Source organism: Podarcis raffonei, chromosome 12 (assembly GCF_027172205.1).
Source record: "Podarcis raffonei isolate rPodRaf1 chromosome 12, rPodRaf1.pri, whole genome shotgun sequence".
NCBI lineage: Eukaryota > Metazoa > Chordata > Lepidosauria > Squamata > Lacertidae > Podarcis > Podarcis raffonei.
The window spans coordinates 6,050,637-6,076,578 of record NC_070613.1 but is presented as its reverse complement, the minus strand read 5'-3'; the positions used below and the strand labels follow the sequence as shown (position 1 = coordinate 6,076,578).

At 45.6% G+C, this 25,942-nt stretch overlaps 1 protein-coding gene and 1 pseudogene across 1 annotated transcript in view; both read right to left on the bottom strand.

The window, feature by feature from the left end:
• WNT3A (Wnt family member 3A) overlaps window positions 1-25,942 on the bottom strand; it is a 92,161-nt gene that overhangs the window by 38,003 nt on the left and 28,216 nt on the right. Inside the window, exon 2 of the mRNA XM_053409914.1 lies at window positions 2,549-2,790. Coding sequence (XP_053265889.1) covers window positions 2,549-2,790 — 242 coding nt within the window. The remainder of the gene's footprint in view (window positions 1-2,548; window positions 2,791-25,942) is intronic.
• On the bottom strand, window positions 18,181-18,340 carry LOC128398571 (uncharacterized; annotated as a pseudogene).

Below are 25,942 nucleotides of genomic sequence, written 5' to 3'. Positions count from 1 at the left end.
AGCTCCCGTTGCTCACTCCCTGCTCCTGCCAACCTAGCAGTTCGAAAGCATGTCAAAGTGCAAGTAGATAAATAGGTACCACTCTGGCGGGAAGGTAAACGGCGTTTCCATGCACTGCTCTGGTTCGCCGGAAGCGGCTTAGTCATGCTGGCCACATGACCTGGAAGCTGTATGCTGGCTCCCTCGGCCAATAAAGCGAGTTGAGCTCCGCAACCCCAGAGTCATCCACGACTGGACCTATTGGTCAGGGGTCCCTTTACCTTTACATATAACTGAATGCAGAGATGCTGCAATGCGTTCTGTGGGCTTGTCCACACTTGTATCGTGCCTAAAAAGCACTAATTCGAGAGTATTTCTGCTTGTGCTGTGCTTTCTGGCCATGGGTCTGAGTGGTTCTCTGTTTGCACTCCGCTTTCCCTGGGAAAATCCCTCTTTACCACTGGTTGCTTGAGTTGAGATTTCTGCATTGGAGGGGGTTGGACTAGATGACCCTTGGGATACCTTCCAACTCTACAATTCTATGATTCTGTGATTCTATGAGTTGGAGCAAACATCAATCTGCATAAAACCTGGTGGACATTTGCTCTGATTGGACTTTCCTGGCAGAAAATGGCAGAATAAGCAGCCCTATGTGGGGTTCCTTTCAATTAGCCCAGGAAGTAGCAGTTAATGCAAAATGTTGCGGCACTATTGCTGGCAGGAGTGAGACTCTGTCAGCATGTTGCATCTCAGCTCAGAGATCCTCACTGGCTGCTGTTTTGTTACTGGGCAAAATTCAATGTATATAAAGCCTAAACAGCTTGGAAACAGTTTACTTGAAGGGTTGTCTTAGCCCATAATATGGTCACTTGACTGCTCCCTGCCTGATGATATTCAGCAGAGTCCTTCACTGGACTATTTTTAGCATCTGCTAAAATAAGTTTGTTTAAGCAAACCTACTCAGAAATGTATTTTAATATGTAATTTCATTTTATAATCTCTCTCTCTCTCTCTCTCTGTGTGTGTGTGTGTGTGTGTGTGTTTATGTACTGCTAACTTTATTTTGAAGAAAGTTAGGCTAACTTCTTTTATTGGGAACTTTATATTCCATATTTCATGCAAATCACTAACTGGTAGATAAATGAATAAACTAAATCAACAAAGAAATGCCAACATAAGGAAGTCTAAGTCCCATTTCATGCATTACACATCAGCAAACCTTATTACTGAGTGCACCTTTGAGAACAAATCCTGCTGATTCCCCAACCAGCATCTCTATATCTTGGGTGAGATTTTCAAAGCCATATAGAGCATTCAGCCTTCCAACCTGTGTTTTGGACACCATGTCCCTTGGTTTACTTCCACCTGAATTCACTTGGCACCCAGACTTCCTCAATATTTGTGCTTTGGTGCTTCCTTCCTATCAAAAACACATAGACATTCTTGACCCAACATCCTGTGGAAGGTTTACCTCCCATCCAAGTTAATCTTATATGTCTGTCACCAAATCTGCACGTGGTCAAACATCTCTAACTGTCAACTTGCATCTAATCACTGAGAATGTTTGGGAACATTCCACAACATCATCTAAACTCAGCACTGTGAGTGCTGTATGTGCACACAGTGGTGGCAACCAGATGGTGATAGCCACCCTATCATCTTAAAATGAGTTCCGCCCTTGGCCATCTGCCCTTGGCCACTGCACTCCCCAGCTACCCTCCCTGGGCATAATACTCATCTCTTCAGGTACCAATGCCTGCTTATCATCATCTTTGAAATTCTACTACTGCATTGTGACAGCAGCCGCACCCCAGGAAACTGTTTTGACTGCCTGACTAAACTAGGTGAGGATACTTGGTGGGTCTCAAAACCTTGGTGAGTTAGGAACATCTCCTGCATGTGAAGACATGCTCCAGTAGATTGAGTGGACGAGACCAATAATGGGTCCAGTGGTCAAGAAGGTAGTTTCTGCATGTGCTGTAGAGGGAAGTGGGCAGATGGGGCTCATCAACCTTGGAAAGTAGCCCATGTAGGAGAAGGAAAGCTTTGATCCTAAACCTCTACTGCCTTCTTTGGGAGAAGAAAAGGCTAAGGAGAACACCCTACACAAATCCAGAGTGGAGTCCCTAAGACAGTTGGATAGCCGCTTGCATGCCTCCTTCCAGCAACTCCTGCAGCAAAGCTGATGCTAAACATATTGCTCTGCTTTTCCTGGAACCACATCCGTGAAGCTGAGAGGAGGGTTCTGTCGTCTGGGCAGCTGAGGCCCTATATACACACTGCCCAGGCTTGCGCCCAGGGAGGTCACTTTGGTGCTGCTAACACAGCGGTTTGACTTTACCCCCAGAGGTGCACTCCACTGTATGTCAAGACAGATGGATGCCAACAACAACAACTGCATTGGAGCATAACTGAAACCACAAGCACAGTCTGACTCCCCAGACGGGGGGAAAAACACACAGAAATTGTCTATTTCTCAAGAGATTTCATCAGCTAAACTCTCACCCCCCAATTCCATTTTCTCAAATTGATCATCTCCGTCATTCATTTTAGAACATTGTGTACTCACCTTTATCCAACACTGGCCCAAAGATAGCCAAGCTGTCGTTTACAGTGGTGCAGTTCCACCTCCTACCGCGAAACTGGTGCTGGCATTCCTGGATGCCGATTTTCACCCCTTCGGCTACGCTGGGCATGATCTCCACGTAGTTCCGACAGAACCGTAGTTGCTTGGGCACCAAGCCAGGAATGCTGCCACAAAGGATGGGCTGAGTTCCCAAGGAGGAATATTGATGGCCAATCGCCAAGGACCTAAAAAGAGAAGGAGAACAGTGTGGTCTTTCCATTCTCAAGAGAAGTGGTCAACTGACTAACAGAGAACCAAAGCCCTTCCCCAAGCCCATTTGCCTCTCACATCCAGCCTGCCTATGCAGATCTGTAATTTCCCAGAGACAACTCCTGAGAGATGGTTTGGTATCCATGGCCTAAAATGTGGCCCTCCAGATGTTGTTGGACTCTGATTCAGCGGAAAAGGGCTGCTTTTCCACGGGGAGAAGTGGTGGGACAAGCAGAAGTATGGATGAGCCCTAAGAGGTGGTTTCAGATCCGTACTCAGTGACATATTTGTGGCAGATCTTGGCTGCACAATATGCAGACCGCCATAAACTGTCCTAGGAGCTTTCACCATGTTTTGATAATTGTTTTATATTACATTTAAATTTTATGTAAACTGCTTGGAATTTTTTTTATGATTCAGTGGGATGCAAATTCTGTCAAATAAAATAAATTTTATTTTATGTACACTTTTTGATTGCTCACTTTATAAATATTTCTACATAACATTAATAAACAGAGACCGTCTGAGGCTCTGAGTGGACATGAGAGAGGGGAGACCCTCTCAGGTATGGCCCCAGTTGACGGACCAGCTTGCCAAGGGAGGTGCAGCTGGCTCCCACGTTGTCCCATTTCCCTGAGCATTGATTTAATCTGGCTTCTCTACTAATATTTTAATTGCTGAATGTTTACATCCTTATTTTGTTGATCTGCTTTTACAATTTGTATTTAAGCTTCTTAGTTGTTGGTGTTTTGCTGCAAGACACCTTATGAACACTTCAGTGTAGAAAGGTGAGATATAAATGGTTGAAATGCAGTCACCCCCTGAACGCACTCCAAGCTCATTGTTGGTTTGTGTGTTCAAGTGGCGAGTCAGAGGTCGGAATGAGTTGAAAAAGAATCACCAGCCAACCCAAAAGGGTTTTGATTCACTTCTTCCTCTTAGAATTTATGATCATGTAAAGCAGGGGTGGGTAACCTCTGGCCACAAGCCTAATTAGGCCCACCAGGCCTCCCCATTTGGCCTGTCCCAGCCAAGCCACACCCACCTGCCCCAAAGAAGGAGGGTTTGCTGTGCTTGGAAAGGGGCTTCTGAAACTGCTTGTTGGGTTTTCTACAGCTCCTTTCAAAGCGTTGCATAGGATGCATTCTTTTCCAAAGTACAGTGGTACCTCGGGTTAAGCACTTAATTCGTTCTGGAGGTCCGTTCTTAACCTGAAACTGTTCTTAACCTGAGATACCACTTTAGCTAAAGGGGCCTCCCACTGCCGCCACGCCGCCGCCATGCGATTTATGTTCCCATCCTGAAGCAAAGTTCTTAACTTGAGGTACTATTTCTGGGTTAGCGGAGTCTGTAACCTGAAGCGTCTGTAACCTGAAGCATCTGTAACCCGAGGTACCACTGTAAAGATCATCTTTGATACTTGGAATTCCCTACTCCCTGAAGCCGCTCTGTGACCTGCAAGTGAACCACAAGGGTCTGGAAAGGTTGTGTGTGTCTGCTAGACACACTCAGGGACTCCTTGATTGTGTAGACAAGGGCTGTAAGAATGCTGCTCCACCTGACCAGCTCCCTCATGGCAAGTGGGCACCTGGCTTTCCAGATTGGTTCAACCAGAAGACTTTTGTCTCTGGTTTCACCTTGGCTACTGCAAAGGCCAGTATGTGGCCCCTGACAGATTGCTCTGAACAGAATGTGGACCTCGCCAGAAAAAACACACACGTTTAAGTAGTGAATTGCTATTGTAATCTCCTGCATGTTTGAACAGCAACTGATCGTAGAGATGCTTTTAACTTTTTAAAGAGGAGGATGCTTATTACGTTTTCAAAAAATTGTTGCAAACTGTTTTGGGTATTGGGAGAAGACAAATTAAATCAGCCACCATGATGAGAAATGGAATGCGTTGGTCCGGACACACCTTTAGACAGGCAGTTTCCCTATTTTTCACCCACCCTTCTGAAAGGCACTTCACTAGATAATGAGTAATGAGCTGATTAGTGATTTATTTCCCAAAGAAATGCAGTGTGCTGGGGAGGGGGAGGGATGACACTTTAGGGGTAAGAGCTCCAAGGGACTGGCAATTCCATACTGGAGTCATCATCCTGCCTTTACAAAGCACATCTCTTCTAGACGAGCCTGGAGCAATTCATGAAGTGGGGTGGTAAGTCAAGATTAGTTGGCTTTTTCAGGGAAATGTTGGCATGTTTGGAGTCATTCCTCATCATAGCTGCAGACCAGAACTTGCCACAGATTTGTGTCATAGACCAGGACGTCCCCCACCCCACACACCCCAGAGAAGAGCTCCAAGGACTCAGTGACTGTAGTCCTGAATCATTGCAGTGTGGTGCAGTGGTAGGTCTCTCTAACTGTTAGATGATCTTCTTAGTACTGGGAAGATCCAGGTTTAAATCTCTACTCAGCCATGAATCTCATTGTGGCACCTTGAACCCATCACTCTCCCTTAGCCTCACCTTCCTGGGTGATTGTGAGGGAAAACCTGTGCGTAGGGGGGGGTGAGAATATACTCTGCTTCGAGCTCATTGGAGGAAAAGTGGGGCAGAAATGAAATGGATACTTATTTAAGTACCGTATTTTTTGCACCATAACACTCACTTTTTTCCTCCTAGAAAGTAAGGGGAAATGTCTGTGCGTGTTATGGAGCGAATGCCTGCGGGTGGCAGAGCGGATCTGCTGCAGTCGTGAGCAGAGGATCCATGGTTCCCCTTCCTTCCCTCCTCTGTGGCTCGCTTTGAAACAGCAAAGTGGGAGAAGAGCCGTGGAGTGGGGAGGAGAGAGGGACAGAGAGCCTGCTTCTTTAAAGGAGCAAAGTGGGAGGGAAGAGGGGCCTTCTTCCCTTATACCCCTCTTCTTCATTATTAGCAGCATCCTTCTCCACACACCCCACGCGTGCTCCTTGTCCCTTGAGTGCTTTTCCTTCCTTCCCCACTTAAAACGTGGTTACAAAGCACGGATCCACATGGATCCTCAGGATTTTTGCATTGGGCTACTCCAAACTCACTGTCAGATCACAGCATGAACCACAAAAATCATATATCCACTGTTTCGTTTAGAATATTTTTTTTCTTGTTTTCCTCCTCTAAAAACTACATGCGTGTTATGGTCTGGTGCGTGTTATAGAGCGAAAAATACGGTAAATGGGTTAATGAGTGAAGTAGTTGTCCCACTAGAAATGTCTACTAATGAAAAATTCCAGGGGGCAGTGAGACCTCTATCCTCTGCTTTGAAGGAGGTACCTGACTCTCCAACCTCCCCAGAAGACCCACCCATCCACCAAGCACATGGGCCATAAGCATCCCAGCCATGCCGGGATAGAACCAGACCTGGTGTCAGCACCTGGTCTACTCAGGCAACTGCCAGGGCCCACCAGGAATAATACCACCTTGTCAGGGCCCCTGCTGCCACCATTGCCATTGCCTGCCAACACTTGTCAATCCTGACTGTGTGGGTGATGATCCTGGTTGGTTCTGCACCTGCTAGGAACACACACACACACTTTCCTTGGCTGGGTATTGCATCATGGGTGTAGCATATCAGGAATACAGGAAGCTGCCTTATAAAAGAAAAGACCATTGGTTCATCTAGTTCAATATTATCTACAGCAACTGGCAGCAGCTTTCCAGGGAAACTCTCCCAGCCTTATCTGGAATTTCGAAACATCTGTATGCTAAGTAGATGATCGGCCCTGCTTGGCTTCCAGTAACAGTCTTGCTGTACCAGTTCAGGTATGCCTGTCCAAGGCTAGGGAGTTTCTAGTGCCTAGAGAATGCTGGCACTAGGCCAAAGTAATGGTGGACACTGGCATGTGATATGCCAGAGGAGTAGTCAGGACTAGGAGGGGAGCTACTAGCAACACTATGCCAAGAGTCCATTGAGACTACGCCCACACATGCTGCCATAATAGAGTACTGCCCCTTTATATCATGGGCAGGTCCCTCAGGGGCAGTGGAGTTTTAAACACATACACACCTCTTAGGGGACGCGGGCGGCGCTGTGGGTTAAACCACAGAGCCTAGGACTTGCCAATCAGAAGGTCGGCGGTTCAAATCCCCGCAACAGGGTGAGCTCCCATTGCTCGGTCCCTGCTCCTGCCAACCTAGCAGTTCAAAACCACGTCAAAGTGCAAGTAAATAAATTAGGTACCGCTCCGGCGGGAAGGTAAACGGCATTTCCGTGCGCTGCTCTTGTTCACCAGAAGCGGCTTAGTCATGCTGGCCACATGACCCGGAAGCTGTACGCTGGCTCCCTTGGCCAATAAAGCTAGATGAGCACCGCAACCCCAGAGTCAGTCACGACTGGACCTAATGGTCAGGGGTCCCTTTACCTTTACCCTTTACACCCTTTATTCAGTGCTCAGTCAACAGCAGACCACTGGTTACCCTCTAAGCCCCCGGTTTTTCAGTTACAGTGGTACCTCTGGATGCGAACAGGATCCGTTCCAGAGCCCCGTTCGCATCCTGAAGCGAACGCAACCCACGCCTGCATGTGCGCGGGTCGCAATTTGCCACTTCTGTGCATGTGCTTGATGTCATTTTGAGCGTCTGCGCATGCATGAGCGGCGAAACCTGGAAGTAACGCACTCCGTTACTTCTGGGTCACCGCTGAGCGCAACCTGAAAAGGCTTAACCTGAAGTCACTTCAACCTGAGGTATGCCTGTATTCTGGTATCAAGCCTATTTGTTCATCCAGATTCCCAGTGAGCTCTCCGTGGTTCTGATTAATCACTTGCTAATCTCCCAGGGACCACATGACAATTCTGGGTAGGGCCAGATGCAAAAGTGGGTGGGGCATTGATGTGAATTTTTTCTTTTGTACTGTAGGCTAATTTCTTTACACACCTGCATAGCCTTCTCTAGCCATCCATCCAAGCAAGCAATAACTATTATCAAAGTTGAAAAATACATTCCAGTCAGGCAAAAACATTCAAGGAGGGTGCAAAGCAAGACAGGTAGTGGGTGTGATCTTGGAAGAAGGGGTGTAGCTGAGGAAGAGCCCCAGAGGCCAGACTGGCCTGGGTGTCTGCATTTGACCCCTATGCTTGAAGCCCCCATCTGTGCAATGACCTGAATCTTGGACATGCCTAGCCAGAATACCCCAATAGGACCCAGCCCAAAATGGGACACTCTGGGTTCAACAACACATGGTTCGCTAAATGACTCTATATGCACCTCCAGACTGTCAGTAATTTTCAGGATGGATGAAAACTTGAGGTTTGCACAACTGTAGAGGATTAAACTGTACCGGATTAGGGGACCGGGTGGTGCTGTGGGTTAAACCACAGAGCCTAGGACTTGCCGATCAGAAGGTCGGCAGTTCGAATCCCCGCGAAGGGGTGAGCTTCCGTTGCTCGGTCCCTGCTCCTGCCAACCTAGCAGTTTGAAAGCACGTCAAAGTGCAAGTAAATAAATAGGTACCGCTCCGGAGGGAAGGTAAACGGCGTTTCCGTGCGCTGCTCTGGTTCACCAGAAGCGGCTTAGTCATGCTGGCCACATGACCCGGAAGCTGTATGCCGGCTCCCTCGGCCAATAAAGCGAGATGAGCGCTGCAACCCCAGAGTCGGCCACGACTGGACCTAATGGTCAGGGGTCCCTTTACCTTTACCTTAGCGGATTAAAGCATTCTGTCGTCCTACCATTGCTGCTCCAGGTGTTGCTGAAGTACAACTTCTATCCTCCCTGGCTATTGGCCACAGTTTCTGGGCTTGATGGAAGTTGTAGTTCAGCAACCTCTGGAGAGGCAAAGATTCCCCAAACCTGGGGTAGAAGAACAAATCCTTTTCTCCCCACAAAACAACAACAACAAACATCAGACTCTTTGCAGTTTGGAAAGTGGGAAACGTATGGGATGAACAAACGACTCGTGGGAAGGCACGTAATCACCCTGCAAGCAAACCAGGATGAAGGAAGTATGAGTGCTCATGACTGTATTGAATCACAGAACTGTAGAGTTGGAAGGGCCCTGAGGGCCATCTAGTCCGGCCCCTGCAATGCAGGATTCCTTTTGCCCAGTCTGGGCCTGAAACCTATGACCCTCAAATTAAGAGTCTCATAAGCAAATCATAAGAATGCTCAATGGATATTGGGCATAGTCTAATCACCGCGTAAGCTTTTTGCAAGCAAATCAAGATGAAAGCAGAGTAACCCCTTCTGGAGGGGTCCTGTGAATCCCATGACTGGCTGACCATGCCATACACATGGGAGGGAGTGTTAACTCTTTCTCCTCCATGCCATTTTCCTGATGAGAATCCCCCACTCCTCCTCCGCCAATAGCAGCAAATAGCTTCGGGGGCAATTTTCACCAGGAAAATGGTACAGAAGGAGAAGGGTCAGCTGTGCCTTAAGATCTTCAGGGAATCATCTCCATGCTTTGCCGCTAGTCTGTTGTGTGGCAATGTGGGACTGAGCATTTTTTGGTGGTGGTTCCTTTCTTGTGAGATGCCCTCTCCTCTCAAGCATGGCAGGCAGTGTTATAATTCAGGCACCAAGTTTATGTCATTGCTACATTTATATCCCACATTTCTTTTAAGAAGCTTAGGGTTACTCCCTGCCCTCCTCATTCTATCATCACAACAATCCTGTAGGTTAGGCTGAGAGACATTGACTAGGCCAAGGTCAACCATTCAGCTATGTTGGCTGAGTTGGGATTCAAACCCTGCTTTTCCCAGGTCCCAGTATGACATTCCAAGGGACGCGGGTGGCGCTGTGGGTTAAACCACAGAGCCTAGGACTTGCTGATCAGAACGTTGGCGGTTCGAATCCCCGTGATGGGGTGAGCTCCCATTGTTCGGTCCCAGCTCCTGCCCACCTAGCAGTTTGAAAGCACACCAGTGCAAGTAGATAAATAGGTACCGCTTTGGCAGGAAGGTAAACGGCGTTTCCATGTGCTGCTCTGGTTCGCCAGAAGTGGCTTAGACATGCTGGCCACATGACTCAGAAGCGGCACCCCAGCTCCCTCAGCCAATAAAGCGAGATGAGCGCCGCAACCCCAGAGTCGGTCACTACTAGACCTAATGGTCAGGGGTCCCTTTACCTTTACCTTTAGTATGACATTCCAACTGCTACACTACACTGGATATCAAGTTAAAAGCTACCTCTTTGTTCCAGCATTTTAAATGTTTCCGTCTGCTTGTGCTGTTTTGCAGTTGCCCCATTTGCATGTACTTTTAATGAGCTTTCTGGTTGTTTTATTATGTTTATGTATAAATTCAGCCGAGCAATTTATTTTATGTTGCATGGTATAGGTTTCTTTTAAAATTAATAATAATAATTCCCTCGGGCTGTGGTCTAGATCCAGATAATTCCTTCTGTGGCTGTTCTTAGTTTTAAAAGAGGGAGAGGATGAGAATCTCATAAATCACAGGCTTCATACAGAGTCTTCTCTGGTTTGCAATGGGTTTCCCAGCCTTCAGAAATGTGCATACCACCTCCCCTCCATACTCGCATAACAAGAAATAAATAAATATACATAGCAAATTGATTTTTCTCTTGCAGGCCGGAGCATGCTGTATAATTGGAGGCATTGCCTTGTCAACGTAGACCGGTCAGACTCGACTCGAGACATACCTTACAGCTGTTTATGGAACCACAAATGTTATCCTCCTTGAATTTTTCCCTCGCCCTGTGCTTGAATTCAGAGGCTGATTTATATTGAACCAGACCAATGGTCCATCCAGCTCAGTGCTAGGCAGTTGCTCTCCAGGAGTTCAGGCAGGAGATATTCCCAGCCTTACCTGGAGATGCCAGGGATTGAATCCAGGACCTTCTGTATGCAAAGTAGATGCTCTTCCACTGAACTATTCCTTTTTCCAGTAGTATTCCCATATTTGGGGAGAGGGGCTTTGGACAGAATCTGCCCACTGGTCCCAGGAGATATGAAGCTGTGATTTTGCCTGCAGCTGGCACTGCAAAACTCTTGACCAAATAAGGCACAGCCAAATAGATCAATAGGAAAATGACAATAGATCCGAATGTGCTGTTATGTGGTTCCTACCTGACCCCTTACAACAGCTTCCTGGTTAGACTTCCAACAGTTGCCAAGTCTCCAGTGATAGACTAACTATGTGTTATGTGAAGAAGTACAGTGGTACCTCGGGTTACATATGCTTCAGGTTACATACGCTTCAGGTTACACACTCCACTAACCCAGAAATAGTGCTTCAGGTTAAGAACTTTGCTTCAGGACAAGAACAGAAATCGGGCTCTGGTGGCGCAGCGGCAGCAGGAGGCCCCATTAGCTAAAGTGGTGCTTCAGGTTAAGAACAGTTTCAGGTTAAGAACGGACCTCCGGAACGAATTAAGTACTTAACCCGAGGTACCACTGTACTGTACTTTCTTTTATTTGTCCTGAATCTTCTGGGTTCACCACACACTCCACTGTACTACACAACAACCCGTTAGGGATGGACTGGGAAGTAAGATTGCAAAATACAAAGGTATACGTGTTTTTGTGTATATATGCCATCCCCAGAACATAACCCTTGTGCAGGACACGATCAGACGGTAGTTTGTTTTTATTACCTTGCACATACTTTTGTATTGCATCTGGGCTGGGAGGCCTGGAAAACCCGCTCCCTGCCTTGCAGGGCTGTTTTCACCTGACCTGGGAGTATGGGGCTCGGATTGACTCCAGCTACAAAAGCTGAGGCTGCTGAACAGATTCTTGGGTTGAGGTATTGTTTGGAGGGCATTGTTGCTGTTTTTGATATTAATGTTTTGTATCTAGTTATCTCACGCTTGGACTACTGCAACGCGCTCTACGTGGGACTACCTTTGAAGGTGACCCGGAAACTGCAATTAATCCAGAATGCGGCAGCTAGACTGGTGACTGGGAGTGGCCGCCGGGACCACATAACACCGGTTCTGAGAGATCTGCATTGGCTCCCAGTACGTTTCCAGCACAATTCAAAGTGTTGGTGCTGACCTTTAAAGCCCTAAACGGCCTCGGTCCTGTATACCTGAAGGAGCGTCTCCACCCCCATCGTTCTGCCCAGACACTGAGGTCCAGCTCCAAGGGCCTTCTGGTGGTTCCCTCATTGCGAGAAGTGAGGCTACAGGGAACCAGACAGAGGGCCTTCTCGGTAGTGGTGCCCGCCCTGTGGAACGCCCTCCCATCAGATGTCAAAGAGATAAATAATTACCTGACATTCAGAAGACATCTTAAGGCAGCCCTGTTCAGGGAAGTTTTTAATATGTAACGCTGTACTGTTTTTAACACTGATTGGGAGCCGCCCAGAGTGGCTGGGGAAACTCAGCCAGATGGGCGGGGTATAAATAATAAATTATTATTATTATTATTATTATTATTATTATTATTATTATTATATTATCTTTATTTTAGATCTCATTGTGATTTATGTGGAAATTGTTTATTGGGCTGTGTACTTTTTGATATTTTACTTATTATTTATGACTACTTTTGTTTTGTTCGTAATTTTAAATTTTATTTTGTAAGCCACCTTGAGCATGATTTTGTCTATGGAAAGGCAGCATACAAATAAAATTATGTATGTATGTATGTATGTATGTATGTATGTATGTTGTAGGCTACCTTGAATTCCAAATGCCATGGATGCAATAGGAGTGCATTAGTAGTATATTTTTACTGGATCATCCATACAGTGTTCTGCTTTATTCGTTGTTCTTCAGTGCTACTGCATTATTGCCGTCTAGAGGGGCACTTTTGCACTATAGCACAACAAAAGCAGTATAATCCTCCCACCCCTGCAGAGAATTTGTGGTATAAAAAGTTACAAGATTTCAGCAGGAAATTATGCAACGTGCACTGATTGAGAGCAAAGGAGTATGCCCATCCCAAAACCTTTACAGGCGGAAACACTATTAAAAGCAAGATCACATACAACTGCCGCAATACTATCATGAGCACAAATAATCATATACGTGCAATAAAAATTATGTCTAGAAGCGCCCCTAGACGTCTTCCTGCATAAATGCACATGCACTGGATTATACATTATGCAGGCATGATGAAAATCCACAGAAATCTATAGATTTGCAAAACATATCTTACACAGTGGACTGTGCTGAGCACCACAAAACCATCTGATTTTAACACAGTACTTAGAGTACTTGCAATTTCTGTGGCATCTTATCTTTCCAACTGTCTTCCCTTAAATGTTAGTTGGAAGAGCATTCATAAAAGGAAATACACAGTGACACAAAACTAGGATGGATTGCAAGCATTTTAGAGGACAAAATAAAATAGCAATTTGCTTCAAATGTCCCAAAGAATGTGAAGGGCATCAGATTAGTTCTTTATTTTGAGGGGGAGTGGGTGGATCAATTTTTGGTCATCATGCCTCCTTCACTAGTTTTTTAGTTAAAAACTAGATAGGTGGTGGGAACTGTGCCCAGTTCTTAAGACAATGATCTACAACCAGTGAAATGTGCCACCTTTTCAATTGGCAGAGAGGCAAGAGGAGGCTGTACATGCCTGTTCACCAGATTTATTCTTTTTTCTTCTCCCAAACAGCAGAATACATCACTTGGCACCTCATGGGTGACTCAGCGGCCTGTTGTCTCTCATCACCATGGAGCTTTATCAGGATTGGGTAAGTCTTAGTTCTGATGATGAGTCAGTACTTTGCAATACAGAAGTTTGGTGGTGAAGATTGATGGAATACTGTTGAAGCCTAACACTGGACAGGAACCCCAGAGGTGGATTCCTCAAGGGTGATGGTGAGTCAGAGCTGAGCATCTAAGGTGAGATGGACCAATATTTATTTATTTTTTATATGATTGATTGCTTGGCCTTCCCAGTACAAGTTACAACAATGATAGAATCATGCAGTTTTTAAATTCAGTATCCCAGGCAAATAATTAGAGTAGCTAATAATAATAATAATAATAATAATAATAATAATAATAATATAGTATTAAGGTAAGAGCAGCCTGCTGGATCAGGCCAATGGCCCATCTCACAGTGGCCAACCAGATGCCTGTATGAAACGCAAAGTATGACCTGAGCACAAAAGCCCTCTCCCCTCCTTTCTTCTGAAAGCATTGCTGCCTCCGACAGCGGCATAGCTGTTGTGGCTAGTATGCATTGAAAGCCTTCTCCTCCATGAATTTGTCCGGTCCTCTTTTAAAGCCACCCAAGATGGCCGTCAGTGCCTCTTGTGGGAGCGAGTTCCATACCATCATCATCAACAACAACAACAACAGCAACAACAACATATACCCTATGAGAGAGAGAGATAAAAAGGTAAAGGGACCCCTGACCATTAGGTCCAGTCGTGACCGACTCTGGGGTTGCAGCGCTCATCTCGCTTTATTGGCTGAGAGAGCCAGAATACAGGTTCCAGGGCATGTGGCAAACCAGAGCAGCGCACGGAAATGCCGTTGACCTTCCTGCTGGAGTGGTACCTGTTTATCTACTTGCACTTTGATGTGCTTTCGAACTGCTAGGTTGGCAGGAGCAGGGACCGAAAAACGGGAGCTCACCCCGTCGCGGGGATTCGAACTGCCGACCTTTTGATCGGCAAGTCCTAGGCTCTGTGGTTTAACCCACAGCACCACCCGGTCCCCTAATCCGGTACAGTTTAATCCTCTACAGTTGTGCAAACCTCAAGTTTTCATCCATCCTAGGCTCTGTGGTTTAGCCCACAGCGCCACCCATGTCCCTAAGAGAGAGAGAGATACTTGCTATTAAAATACTGTGACTAGATATAAGGACGATTAGCAAATCTTTCTGAGAAAGCCATGGCCTTTGCTAGACAAGGTGCAAGGCAAGGCCATGAACAAATGTGAGGAAAGAGAAAGGGAAAGGAAGGGAAAGAAAAGGAATGAGGTGATTAAATATAATAGAATAAAAGGTGTATTGGGAAGGAAAGCACAGGACAAAAGATGCTTTGGGTCGTCGAACCTGGGTGCTATTTTTTTGTGAGTATATTCTGCAATATGTCATTGACATTTCCACTTGTGCCGTGCCTGGAAAGCACAGGTCCAAGCAGTTCTCCCCTTGCCCTTCTCCTTTCCAAGGGAAAACCTGCTCTTTAGTGGTAGATCGGAACAAATGGCAATCTGGGGAAATCCCAAATTGCCATTTGCTCTGACTGAGCACTAAAGAGCAGTCGTCCCCCCCACAGGGAGAACAGCAGGGCAAGGGATGTGTGGATAAACTCATAGTGGTGGGTTTATATTGGACCAACTACACATCATTCTGCTTTCTTAGTTGTCATGCAACGCTTCCTCATTAGTGCCATATGGAAGGGCACTCTTTCATTAAAGGTAAAGGTACCCCTGACCGTTAGGTCCAGTCGCGGACGACTCTGGGGTTGTGTGCTCATCTCACTCTATAGGCCAAGGGCTTCCGGGTCATGTGTCATTATAGCACAACAAAAGTAGGGCAAACACACCCAACCTGGAACATTTGTGGTATGAAAAGTTTCAGAATTTCAGCACGGAATTTGGGGGTTGGAAATGCTGGTGGGAAATGAAGCAGTATGTCTGCACCAAAATTTTTGCAGGCACAAATGGTAGTAAAAGTGGGTTTGCATATAGCTGCTCCAATACAACCTAAGCACAAATCATCGTGAATGCACCATAAAAAGAAGACCCAGAGAGGGGCCCTTACACAGGTTGTGTTTTTCCAATCCAAATACTGTCCATTAATATAAGAAGAGCCCTGATGGATCAGGCCAATGACTCATCTAGTCCAGCATCTTATTCTAGTGCCCGTCCAGATGCCTGTGGAAAACCCTCAAGCAAGACTCAAGCACAAGAGCATTCTCCTCTTCTGTGGTTTCCAACAACTGGCACATTAGCTAAGTACAAGGGTCCATCAGGAGATTGATAAACATCCTGTTTTTCTATTCCCCCTGCCCACCCCAGAATCCCTCGCCAGGTTACAATATGTATAGCAATGGGAGAATTTTCCCTGTTGCTTTCATCCGGCTGTCCATTTCTTACTTAGTCAAATTGCCCAATCGAGAGGGCTGGCTGCAGGACGTGTGAAAATTAGCACACAGCTATCAGCTTGGGAGACTCACAAATTGAGCAGAAGACTGGATAGATGTTGGATGTGACACTTCTTTGTCAATGGGTGCTTTTCACAACGCCTGCAAGAACGCCACCCACTCCTGCCTCCCCTGCTGAGGGCCTTCTGTGTCCCTGCAACACCCTGTTCACACACTTCATTTTGTTTACAATTCTTACCCCACCTAAGCTCCCAAAGAGCTTACAAAATAGAAAACAGTTTTTTTATATATATAGAACAACAAACAAAGATTAACAGGATTAAAACACCCAGAGAAAGCATCAGCATCTCTCTAAAATTTTGCATGGGTGTTTTGAGGGACAAAATGACTGAGGTTCAAGCTAGGAATATTCCATTGGATGTGGGTAGATGGGGAGAAAACATCAAACATTCTAGATTAAGAGGAGCACATAACACATAAGAAGGGCCTGGCTGCTGGATCCGGTGAATGGACCATATTGTCCAGCGCTTTGGACTACCAGATGCCTAGGAAGTTTGAAAGCAGAACCTGACCTGCACATCCGCATCCAAGCAAGTAAGAAGCATCATTGGAGTCCAGGAATACATTCCAGCCAAACAAAAAACATTTGAGGAGTGTGCAAAGCCAGGCCAGTAATGGGTGCAGCCTGGGGAGAAGAGGTATAAGAACATAAGAACACAAGAAGAGCCTGTTGGATCAGGCCAGTGGCCCATCTAGTCCACCATCCTGTTCTCAAAGTTGCCAACCAGATGCCTGTGTGAAGCCTGCAAGCAAAACATGAGTCCGACAGCACTCTGCCCACCTGCATTTCCCAGCCGCTGGCATTCAACATCATTTATTTTTTTAAATATTTTTTATTAGGAATTTAAACGCAACATATTAGCTTACAACATATCATCCTTAGTCGTCGTCCCCCATTTCCCCCCATACAACAACCCACCCTCCCCTCCCCCCTAGACTTCCCTCAGTTCCAATCTCTGGTTTCTCTGTAGATGCTTTTCTCTGCATGTTACAAAATTGTATAAATCCTTAATTTATCTGACTAGTTATTATCAATAAAGAGTTTGTGAGTGTTTATTCAAAGCCTGCCAAGGAGTCCAGTTCACTTTGTTGCTTCTTTAAGTACTTTGTAAAAGGTTCCCATTCATCTTTAAAGTCACAGTTATCCTTGTTCCTTAATTTATGTGTCAATTTTGCCAGTTCTGCATAGTCCATCAGTTTTTCTTGCCATTGTTATTTAGTCGGGGTTTCCTCGTTCTTCCATCCTTGTGCTATTAGAACTCTCGCCGCCGTTGTCGCATACATGAAGATATTTTTCAATTTCCTTGGCAGGTCTTTTCCTACAATCCCTAACAGAAATGCTCCAGGTTTCTTAACAAATGTTAGATGGATGGTATTCAACATCATACTGCAGCCAGCAGTGAAGGTAAAACATAGCTATTGTGGCCATTAGCCATTGATAGCCTTCTCCATGGTTTTGTCTAATTCTCTTTCAAGGCCATCCAACATGGTGACCACTGCTACCATTTGTGGCAGCAAATTCCATAGTTCTAAGTATGTGCTGCAAAAAGAAGTACTTTCTGTCTTCTGTCCTGAATCTTGCAACGCTCAGCTTCATGCAGCGTGCAGACTCCACAGCACCCAACTGTCTTTCAGCAGTGCAACTCCCATTAATGATTTCTTTCACACAGCACTGCAGAAGCTCTGGCTGGCCTCCAGCTAGTGATCTGCTAGCACACACAGCCACTTGCTCACGGTTAGCTAGAGATACCAGCTTTGACTTGCCAAAGGAGGGGAAGAAGCAGCGAGCCGGCATTGAGCGAATCCGCAAAGGCCTGTGCCAAGATCCCATGTGTGTTTGCTTTAGAAACCGGAGACAAACCCTCTTCTCCTCCTCCTTGTGATAAAAGTGGCAGGGTTATTGGGTTTGACAGATGGCTCCTTGTGTGTTACCTGTCAGTCTGATGGTACAATTGCCTTGGAGGATTATGCAATAAGGGCCATGATTAGACTACTTGAGTGAGAAGAATGGACAGAAAAGGAGCAGCTTCTAGGGCTTAGGGTATCGATGCCCTGCTTTCATCTCACAAGTCCTGGAGATCGAGTGGAACAGCCTTGGCCAACCTGGGGCCATACAACTCCCATCAGCCTCAGCTTGGCCAGGGCTGCAATGGAGGTTGTTTAGAAAGGGACCTTAAGCGGTAGAGGTTCCTTTGGGGATCAGTGTATTTCCATCCCCTGCTGGTTGTGTTTGTTGCAAAACTGGCTCCATTTCATCCCATATGTGGGGAGAGTTTTTAAAAGGACTAAATCATTTTTAAATCTGCCGAAAGAAAGAAAGAAAGACGAAAGAAAGAAAGAAAGAAAAGTACTTCAGAGGTGGTATGTGGACTGGCTATTTCTACCTTCAATGTTTTACAACTGCTTAGAGCAGCTCTATGGTCATGTTGTTAATTTCCCCCCAAAATGTTCCAAGCAAGCAACTCTGATAAGAACAGATACTACACTTGATCTTGGCCAAAAGGCCAAGAAGCGATGCAAGCAAGCAACTCTGAAGTTGTTTGGCTGCTGCTGACTTGGGGTGCGTAATATATTATTCTAGAATCAATGGAGACTGGGTACTTGGGGTCCCCCCCCACAGTCCACACACAATCTAGATCCATTGCCCTTTTCTTGCTCTTGAAAAACGCTTCTTGAAAACCTGGTTTTCTTTTGAAAATAAAAGTTCGTTGCAGATTGTTTCTTCATTACCTTGCAGTGCATCCATTTCAAAAGAGGTGGAAACAGATATAGGTGGTCCTAGCAATGGAGGGTCCTAGCAACACAGGTGGTCCTAATCCCTGCCCAGTGACTTTGATCACAATCCCCATTTCCTTCTTCATTCACCTGGGGCATGTTCAGGAGGAAAGAAGTGGGGATAGCCTAATCAAGAGGAGGGTTTTCGAACATGTATCAAGCGCCACACTCACCCTTGTAGGAAGCAGCAACTAGAATCAATCTGGATTGAAGGTTCTTTATGTATGCTACAACAGCAGCAAGAATTCTCATCGCAAAGTATTGGAAGACACAAGATTTACCCACCCGGGAAGAATGGCAGATGAAGTTGATGGACTATATGGAACTGGCGGAAATGACTGGCAGAATCCGAGACCAGGGAGAAGAGTCTGTGGAAGAAGACTGGAAAAAGTTTAAAGACTATTTACAGAAATACTGTAAAATTAATGAATGTTAGAAAAAGGTGGACCCCTTCATGGTTCACTGCCTTGCCGTGGCGAAGGGGGCTTGAAGAACTCAGAGAAGCTATGAACTATGCCGAGCAGGGCACCCAAGATGAACAGGTCATAGTGGAGAGTTTTGACCACCTGGAGGAGGAACCGGCAAGCCACTCCAGTATCCCTGCCAAGAAAACTCCATGGAAAAAGACAACAGGCATATAAAAGTTATGACGCTGGAAGATGAGCCCCTCAGGTCGGAAGGCGTCCAACATGCTACTGGGGAAGAGCAGAGGACAAGTACAAGTAGATCCAGAGCTGATGAAGCGGCTGGGCTAAAGCCGAAAGGACGTTCAGTTGCGGATATGCCTGGAAGCGAAAGGAAAGTCCAATGCTGTAAAGAAAAATATTGCATAGGAACCTGGAATGTAAGAACCATGAACCTGGGTAAGTTGGATGTGCTCAAAAATGAGATGGCAAGAATAATATTGACATCCTGGGCATCAGTGAACTAAAATGGATGGGAATGGGCGAATTCAGTTCGGATGACCATCATATCTACTACTGTGGGCAAGAAACCCGCAAAAGAAATGGAGTGGCCCTCATAGTCAACAAAAGAGTGGCAAAAGCAGTACTGGGATGCAATCTCAAAAATGATAGAATGATCTCGATACGAATCCAAGGCAGACCTTTTAACATAACAGTAATCCAAGTTTATGCACCAACTACTGGTGCTGAAGAAACTGAAATTGACCAATTCTATGAAGACTTACAACACCTTATAGAAGTGACACCAAAGAAGGATGTTCTTCTCATTATAGGGGACTGGAATGCTAAAGTAGGGAATCAAGAGATAAAAGGAACAACGGGCAAGTTTGGCCTTGGAGAGCAAAATGAAGCAGGGCAAAGGCTAATAGAGTTCTGTCAAGAGAACAAGCTGGTCATCACAAACACGCTTTTCCAACAACACAAGAGACGACTCTACACGTGGACATCACCAGATGGGCAGCATCGAAATCAGATTGATTATATTCTCTGCAGCCAAAGATGGAGAAGCTCAATACAGTCAGCAAAAACAAGACCTGGAGCTGACTGTGGCTCAGATCATCAGCTTCTTATAGCAAAATTCAAGCTTAAACTGAAGAAAGTAGGAAAAACCACTGGGCCGGTAAGATACAATCTAAATCAAATCCCTTATGAATACACAGTGGAAGTGAGGAACAGGTTTAAGGATTTAGATTTGCTAGACAGAGTGCCTGAAGAACTATGGATGGAGGCTCGCAACATTATACAGGAGGCAGCAACGAAAACCATCCCAATGAAAAGGAAATGCAAGAAAGCAAAGTGGCTGTCCAATGAGGCCTTACAAATAGCGGGGGAGAGAAGGCAAGCAAAATGCGAGGGAGATAGAGAAAGATACAGGAAATTGAATGCAGATTTCCAAAAAATAGCAAGGAGAGATAAGAAGGCCTTCTTAAACGAGCAATGCAAAGAAATAGAGGAAAACAACAGAATGGGAAGAACCAGAGATCAGTTCAAGAAAATTGGAGATATGGAAGGAACATTTCATTCAAAGATTGCCATAATAAAGGACAAAAGTGGAAAGGACCTAACAGAAGCAGAAGACATCAAGAAGAGGTGGCAAGAATACACAGAGGAATTATACCAGAAAGAAATGGATGCCTCGTACACCCCAGGTAGTGGGGTTGCTGACCTTGAGCCAGACATCCTGGAGAGTGAAGTCAAATGGGCCTTAGAAAGCACTGCAAATAACAAGGCCAGTGGAAGTGATGGTATTCCAGCTGAACTATTTAAAATTTTAAAAGATGATGCTGTTAAGGTGCTACACTCAATATGCCAGCAAGTTTGGAAAACTCAGCAGTGGCCAGAGGATTGGAGAAGATCAGTCTACATCCCAATCCCAAAGAAGGGCAGTGCTAAAGAATGCTCCAACTACCGCACAATTGCACTCCTTTCACACGCTAGCAAGGTTATGCTTAAAATTCTACAAGGAAGGCTCAAGCAGTATGTGGACCGAGAACTCCCAGAAGTGCAAGCTGGATTTAGAAGAGGCAGAGGAACCAGAGACCAAATTGCAAACATGCGCTGGATTATGGAGAAAGCCAGAGAGTTCCAGAAAGACATCTACTTCTGCTTCATTGACTATGCAAAAGCCTTTGACTGTGTCGACCACAGCAAACTATGGCAAGTTCTTAAAGAAATGGGAGTGCCTGATCACCTCATCTGTCTCCTGAGAAATCTCTATGTGGGACAAGAAGCTACAGTTAGAACTGGATATGGAACAACTGATTGGTTCAAAATTGGGAAAGGAGTATGACAAGGCTGTATATTGTCTCCCTGCTTATTTAACTTATATGCAGAATTCATCATGCGAAAGGCTGGGCTGGATGAATCCCTAGCCGGAATTAAGATTGCTGGAAGAAATATCAACAACCTCAGATATGCAGATGACACAACCTTGATGGCAGAAAGTGAGGAGGAATTAAAGAACCTTTTATTGAGGGTAAAAGAGGAGAGCGCAAAATATGGTCTGAAGCTCAACATCAAAAAAACGAAGATCATGGCCACTGGTCCCATCACCTCCTGGCAAATAGAAGGAGAAGAAATGGAGGCAGTGAGAGATTTTACTTTCTTGGGCTCCATGATCACTGCAGATGGTGACAGCAGCCACGAAATTAAGAGACGCCTGCTTCTTGGGAGAAAAGCAATGACAAACCTAGACAGCATCTTAAAAAGTAGAGACATCACCTTGCCAACAAAGGTCCGTATAGTAAAAGCTATGGTTTTCCCAGTAGTGATGTATGGAAGTGAGAGCTGGACCATAAAGAAGGCTGATCGTCGAATAATTGATGCTTTTGAATTATGGTGCTGGAGGAGACTCTGGAGAGTCCCATGGACTGCAAGAAGATCAAACCTATCCATTCTTGAGGAAATCAGCCCTGAGTGCTCACTGGAAGGACAGATCGTGAAGCTGAGGCTCCAATACTTTGGCCACCTCATGAGAAGAGAAGACTCCCTGGAAAAGACCCTGATGTTGGGAAAGATGGAGGGCACAAGGAGAAGGGGACGACAGAGGACGAGATGGCTGGATAGTGTCTTCGAAGCTACAAACATGAGTCTGACCAAACTGCGGGAGGCAGTGGAAGACAGAAGTGCCTGGCGTGCTCTGGTCCATGGGGTCACGAAGAGTCGGACACGACTAAACGACTAAACAACAACAACAACAGAAAAAGGTGGAAATGAATTGATATGGCTTTAGTAGAAATGTGATAAGGAACTAAGTATAACTAGATTATTAGAGTAAAATAAAGTTAGAAATGTTAAGATAATTATAGGATAGAAAACAGAGGAAGATGGAAAGGAATTGCTGAAACAATTAATAGAAGTGGAATACAAAAAGGGAGGTGCGAGGAGGTACCTGAAATAAGTGAATGAAAGATAAGATATTGAAATTGTTTGGTGTGTTTTAAATTGTTTTTATTTTGTTAGTGTGTGTTAGTGTTATGTAGTGTTTTTATGTTATATTATGTAGTGTTTTTGTATTGTACTGTATTGTTTATTTTGTTTTGTTTAAATTGTTGGAAAAGTAATAAATATTATTTATATTAAAAAAATAGAATCAATCTGGATTGAAAGCATGCTGAGGATGAGCACGAACAATTCCTGATTAAGAAAAAGTATATTTTTTGTGCTATAATGGGTTGGTATGTACACAGCCTTGGAGAGAGGGGGGGAAATAGAGATGAATTTTGCACATGTTGACTGTTCTATTTTGTTGTAAGGTTTGCATTTTATATCACATAATGCTTTGGGGTGACTTTGGCCAAAACCCCTCTTTTAACCGTAAATAAATGGAAATGCAATTATTTTTGCATCTTCCTCCTTAAAACTCTGCTCCTGACCCTAGTTGCTAATCAACAGCGGGAGGCACACAAATTAAGAGCTTGTTCAACTTTGGCCCAACTAAGGAAGGATCATCTCCACTGGAGCCCCACATGGTTCCGTTGAATGGTGGGAGATCTCCGTTAGGCAAGGAATCCATTGAGGAATCTCAGCTTGCAAAGAAGCCATTCTCTTGACCTGGGTCACAAATGAGTACTTGGAGGCAATTCTCCAGGAGGCCAAAACTAATGCAAACATTGGTTCTCAAAAACAAATTGAGGAGACCCGCGCCTGTTCCGTTCCTTGAGATACTTGAACCTGTGCCAGCCTGACAGCTGCTAAACTAACATTTGTACCAGAGGAGGAGGAATTAAGACTCTTGGGAGGATGCCGTAAGACTTCCAGGATTGCGGAACAGAGCTTTGGAATCCAGAAGGAGAACAACAAACACTCCTTTCACAGCTCCAAAGCACTGGAGGATTAGGGATGGGGTGAAGAATGTTGTCAGGGAAAGATCTGGCAGGGTGGGGACATAAAAAAGTCAGGTGCAGATCTAAAGGCGCTTGTGAAGGCCTAAGGGCGTGGAAGCCACCTTAGTAGGATGTGCAGAGAGGGTTGGACCCAAAAGAAACCTGCAGAACTCTGGTGAAGGAACTTTGTGAACTGAAGCTGGCCTAACGAGCTACTTTGGACAGTCGGGGTTCAAACCTCAGAGCCCCCTTCAAGCACAGAAAGGAAGAGGCATGCAACATTTGGCTTCTATGATTGGTTGGCAAGATGAAGGCTTTGGATTGGCCATGCCTCATGCCAATAAGGACTAAGCTGTAGGCAGCCATTAGAGCAGGGGCAGACAGGCTTTTTCACCCTGAGGACCACATTTCTTTCTGGGCAATCTTCTGAGGGACACAGGTCAGTGGTAAGCAGGGCCAGAGGCAAAAGTGGGTAGAGTAATGGACGCGAATTTTTCCTTTGTACACTAGGCTAGTTTCTAACTCACACATCCCTCTCCGTCCCCCTTCCAGGTGAACAAGAGACGTTATCAGAGTTCAACAACACATTCCAGCAAGAGAAAAACACTCAGGTCATTGAGGGGATCTGGGCCCAGTGCAGAGGTCTAGGGCAGCACATTCATCCCCCCCTGGCCTGAGGTTCTACACTTAGAGGTAAGGTTGGGCCTGGAATTTAGGAGCCAAGGGCCTCTGCAAGGCTAAATCTTGATATCACACAGGAAGGTGCCATATGTCATTCTCTGAGCATAACCGAAGCAGCCTAACAAAATCCATTTAGACATGCCCATGACTCTCAACTTCAACACAGGGAGCAACTGAAGACAGAGATCAAGGACACATTTTACTTTGGCAAAATTGTCCAAGGATGGTTTTAAGGGGGAGGGTGTGTGGCCTGGGGACACAATCCCGAGATTCAGGCAGACAGGTTTGGAGGGCCGCATTTGAAGTTCCCCAGCCACGATCTAGCCCAGCATTTTCTACTCTGAATGTAGTTATGGTTAATGCCAGGGATTAAAGTTGGGAGACATGCAAGGCATGTGCTCCACCCACTGAGCTATGACTAGTCCCCTCTTTAGCATCCCCGTCATGGATGAAGATAAAATCAAGAGACTGTGCTCGGATGATCCTGAAAACTACAATGGAGTAAGTGCTCCCTCTCTTTTCTAGGCTTCCCCACTTCCCCATAGCCTTTTCCCATGCTGCCGCCACCACAGAAGCTTTGGGCCGCAGGGGTGAGGCTGATCAGTTGGGCTCTTCCTACCAATCATCACCCTCTCAGTTGTGTGGCCTTCATGTGGGAAGGACCCACACAACTGGCTCCTTTCATCCTATGTGGTTCTGGGCTTTTAAACATCTGTGGGGTGACTCGAGACAACGTCATGGGGAAGTCAGAAGCAGCTCTGCTATGGTGATGTGTAAAGGAGACCTAAGCCATATGCATAGCTCTTTCAATATACATAAAAACGTTAGGCTGTCATTGCTCAGCTCCCATTGGAAGATTTGTACTGCTGCATCAAACCTGGATTTGCATGAAGAAATGGAGTTGGGAAAGTAAAAAGTGAACTTAATAGTTGCTTAAGAGTGGGAGGAGAGAATCTCTAGGGGGTTAATATGGGAGGAATGGCAGCGGGGGGGGGGCGGGTTGGTGAGCAGAGAAACAGTCCCAAGTATTATACACACACATATACCTACACACAGAGCATATGTGTGCATATAAATATATATAAGATATAATAGATACATATCACACAGACACTTGGATATCCACGGCAGTCACGCCAGTCACATGGCTTCATTTCCAATCACTGCACATCTCGTAATTTCCTGTTGAAATCTCGTAACTTTTTAGGCCACAGATTTTCTAGTTGATTTTCTGGTTTTATTTTTCTGATTTTTCTGGTTATTTTTGTCCCACTTCTGTTTCTGAATCTGTTTCATCAGCTGATCCTCCTGAGTCCCAGCATTTTGAGACGTGGATATGTACTTAGGTATGTTTAAGACTGTCCTGCTAAATGCCAGGCATGGCATGGCACCCCCATTCACCTCCATACTGATCTGCTTGCTTGACCAAACTGGATGATTCTCCCCACCTCCCCCGCTTTCCTTCCAAGCAGAAGACAGCTACTTCGGCTGCTGTTGCTGCATATTTCAAACAAGCCCGTGCAAAGGATCGGAGACGCTTTCCTTTGCACATGGTGCCCCGGGCCACAGATTTTGCCTCCTTACTTTGACAGCATTTTTTCTTTTTGCTTAATAAAGAATGTACAGCAGCAGGCCTTCACCCCAAGCTATTTATCTGGAGCACACAGGAAAAAGCCACAGCGAGCAAAAAAGGGAGAGACATCCAGGTGAGCGGCGGCTGTGCAGAGGTTGTAACATCCTTGCACAACGGGCCTCTGAAGGAAGCCCTATGGCGTTCTGGGCTTGGAAAGTGGTGGTTCCAGGGGCTTGGAGAACCTCAACATCATTGACTGAGCAAAGCCAGAATGAGATTAAGCCCAGTATCCTGCTCCCT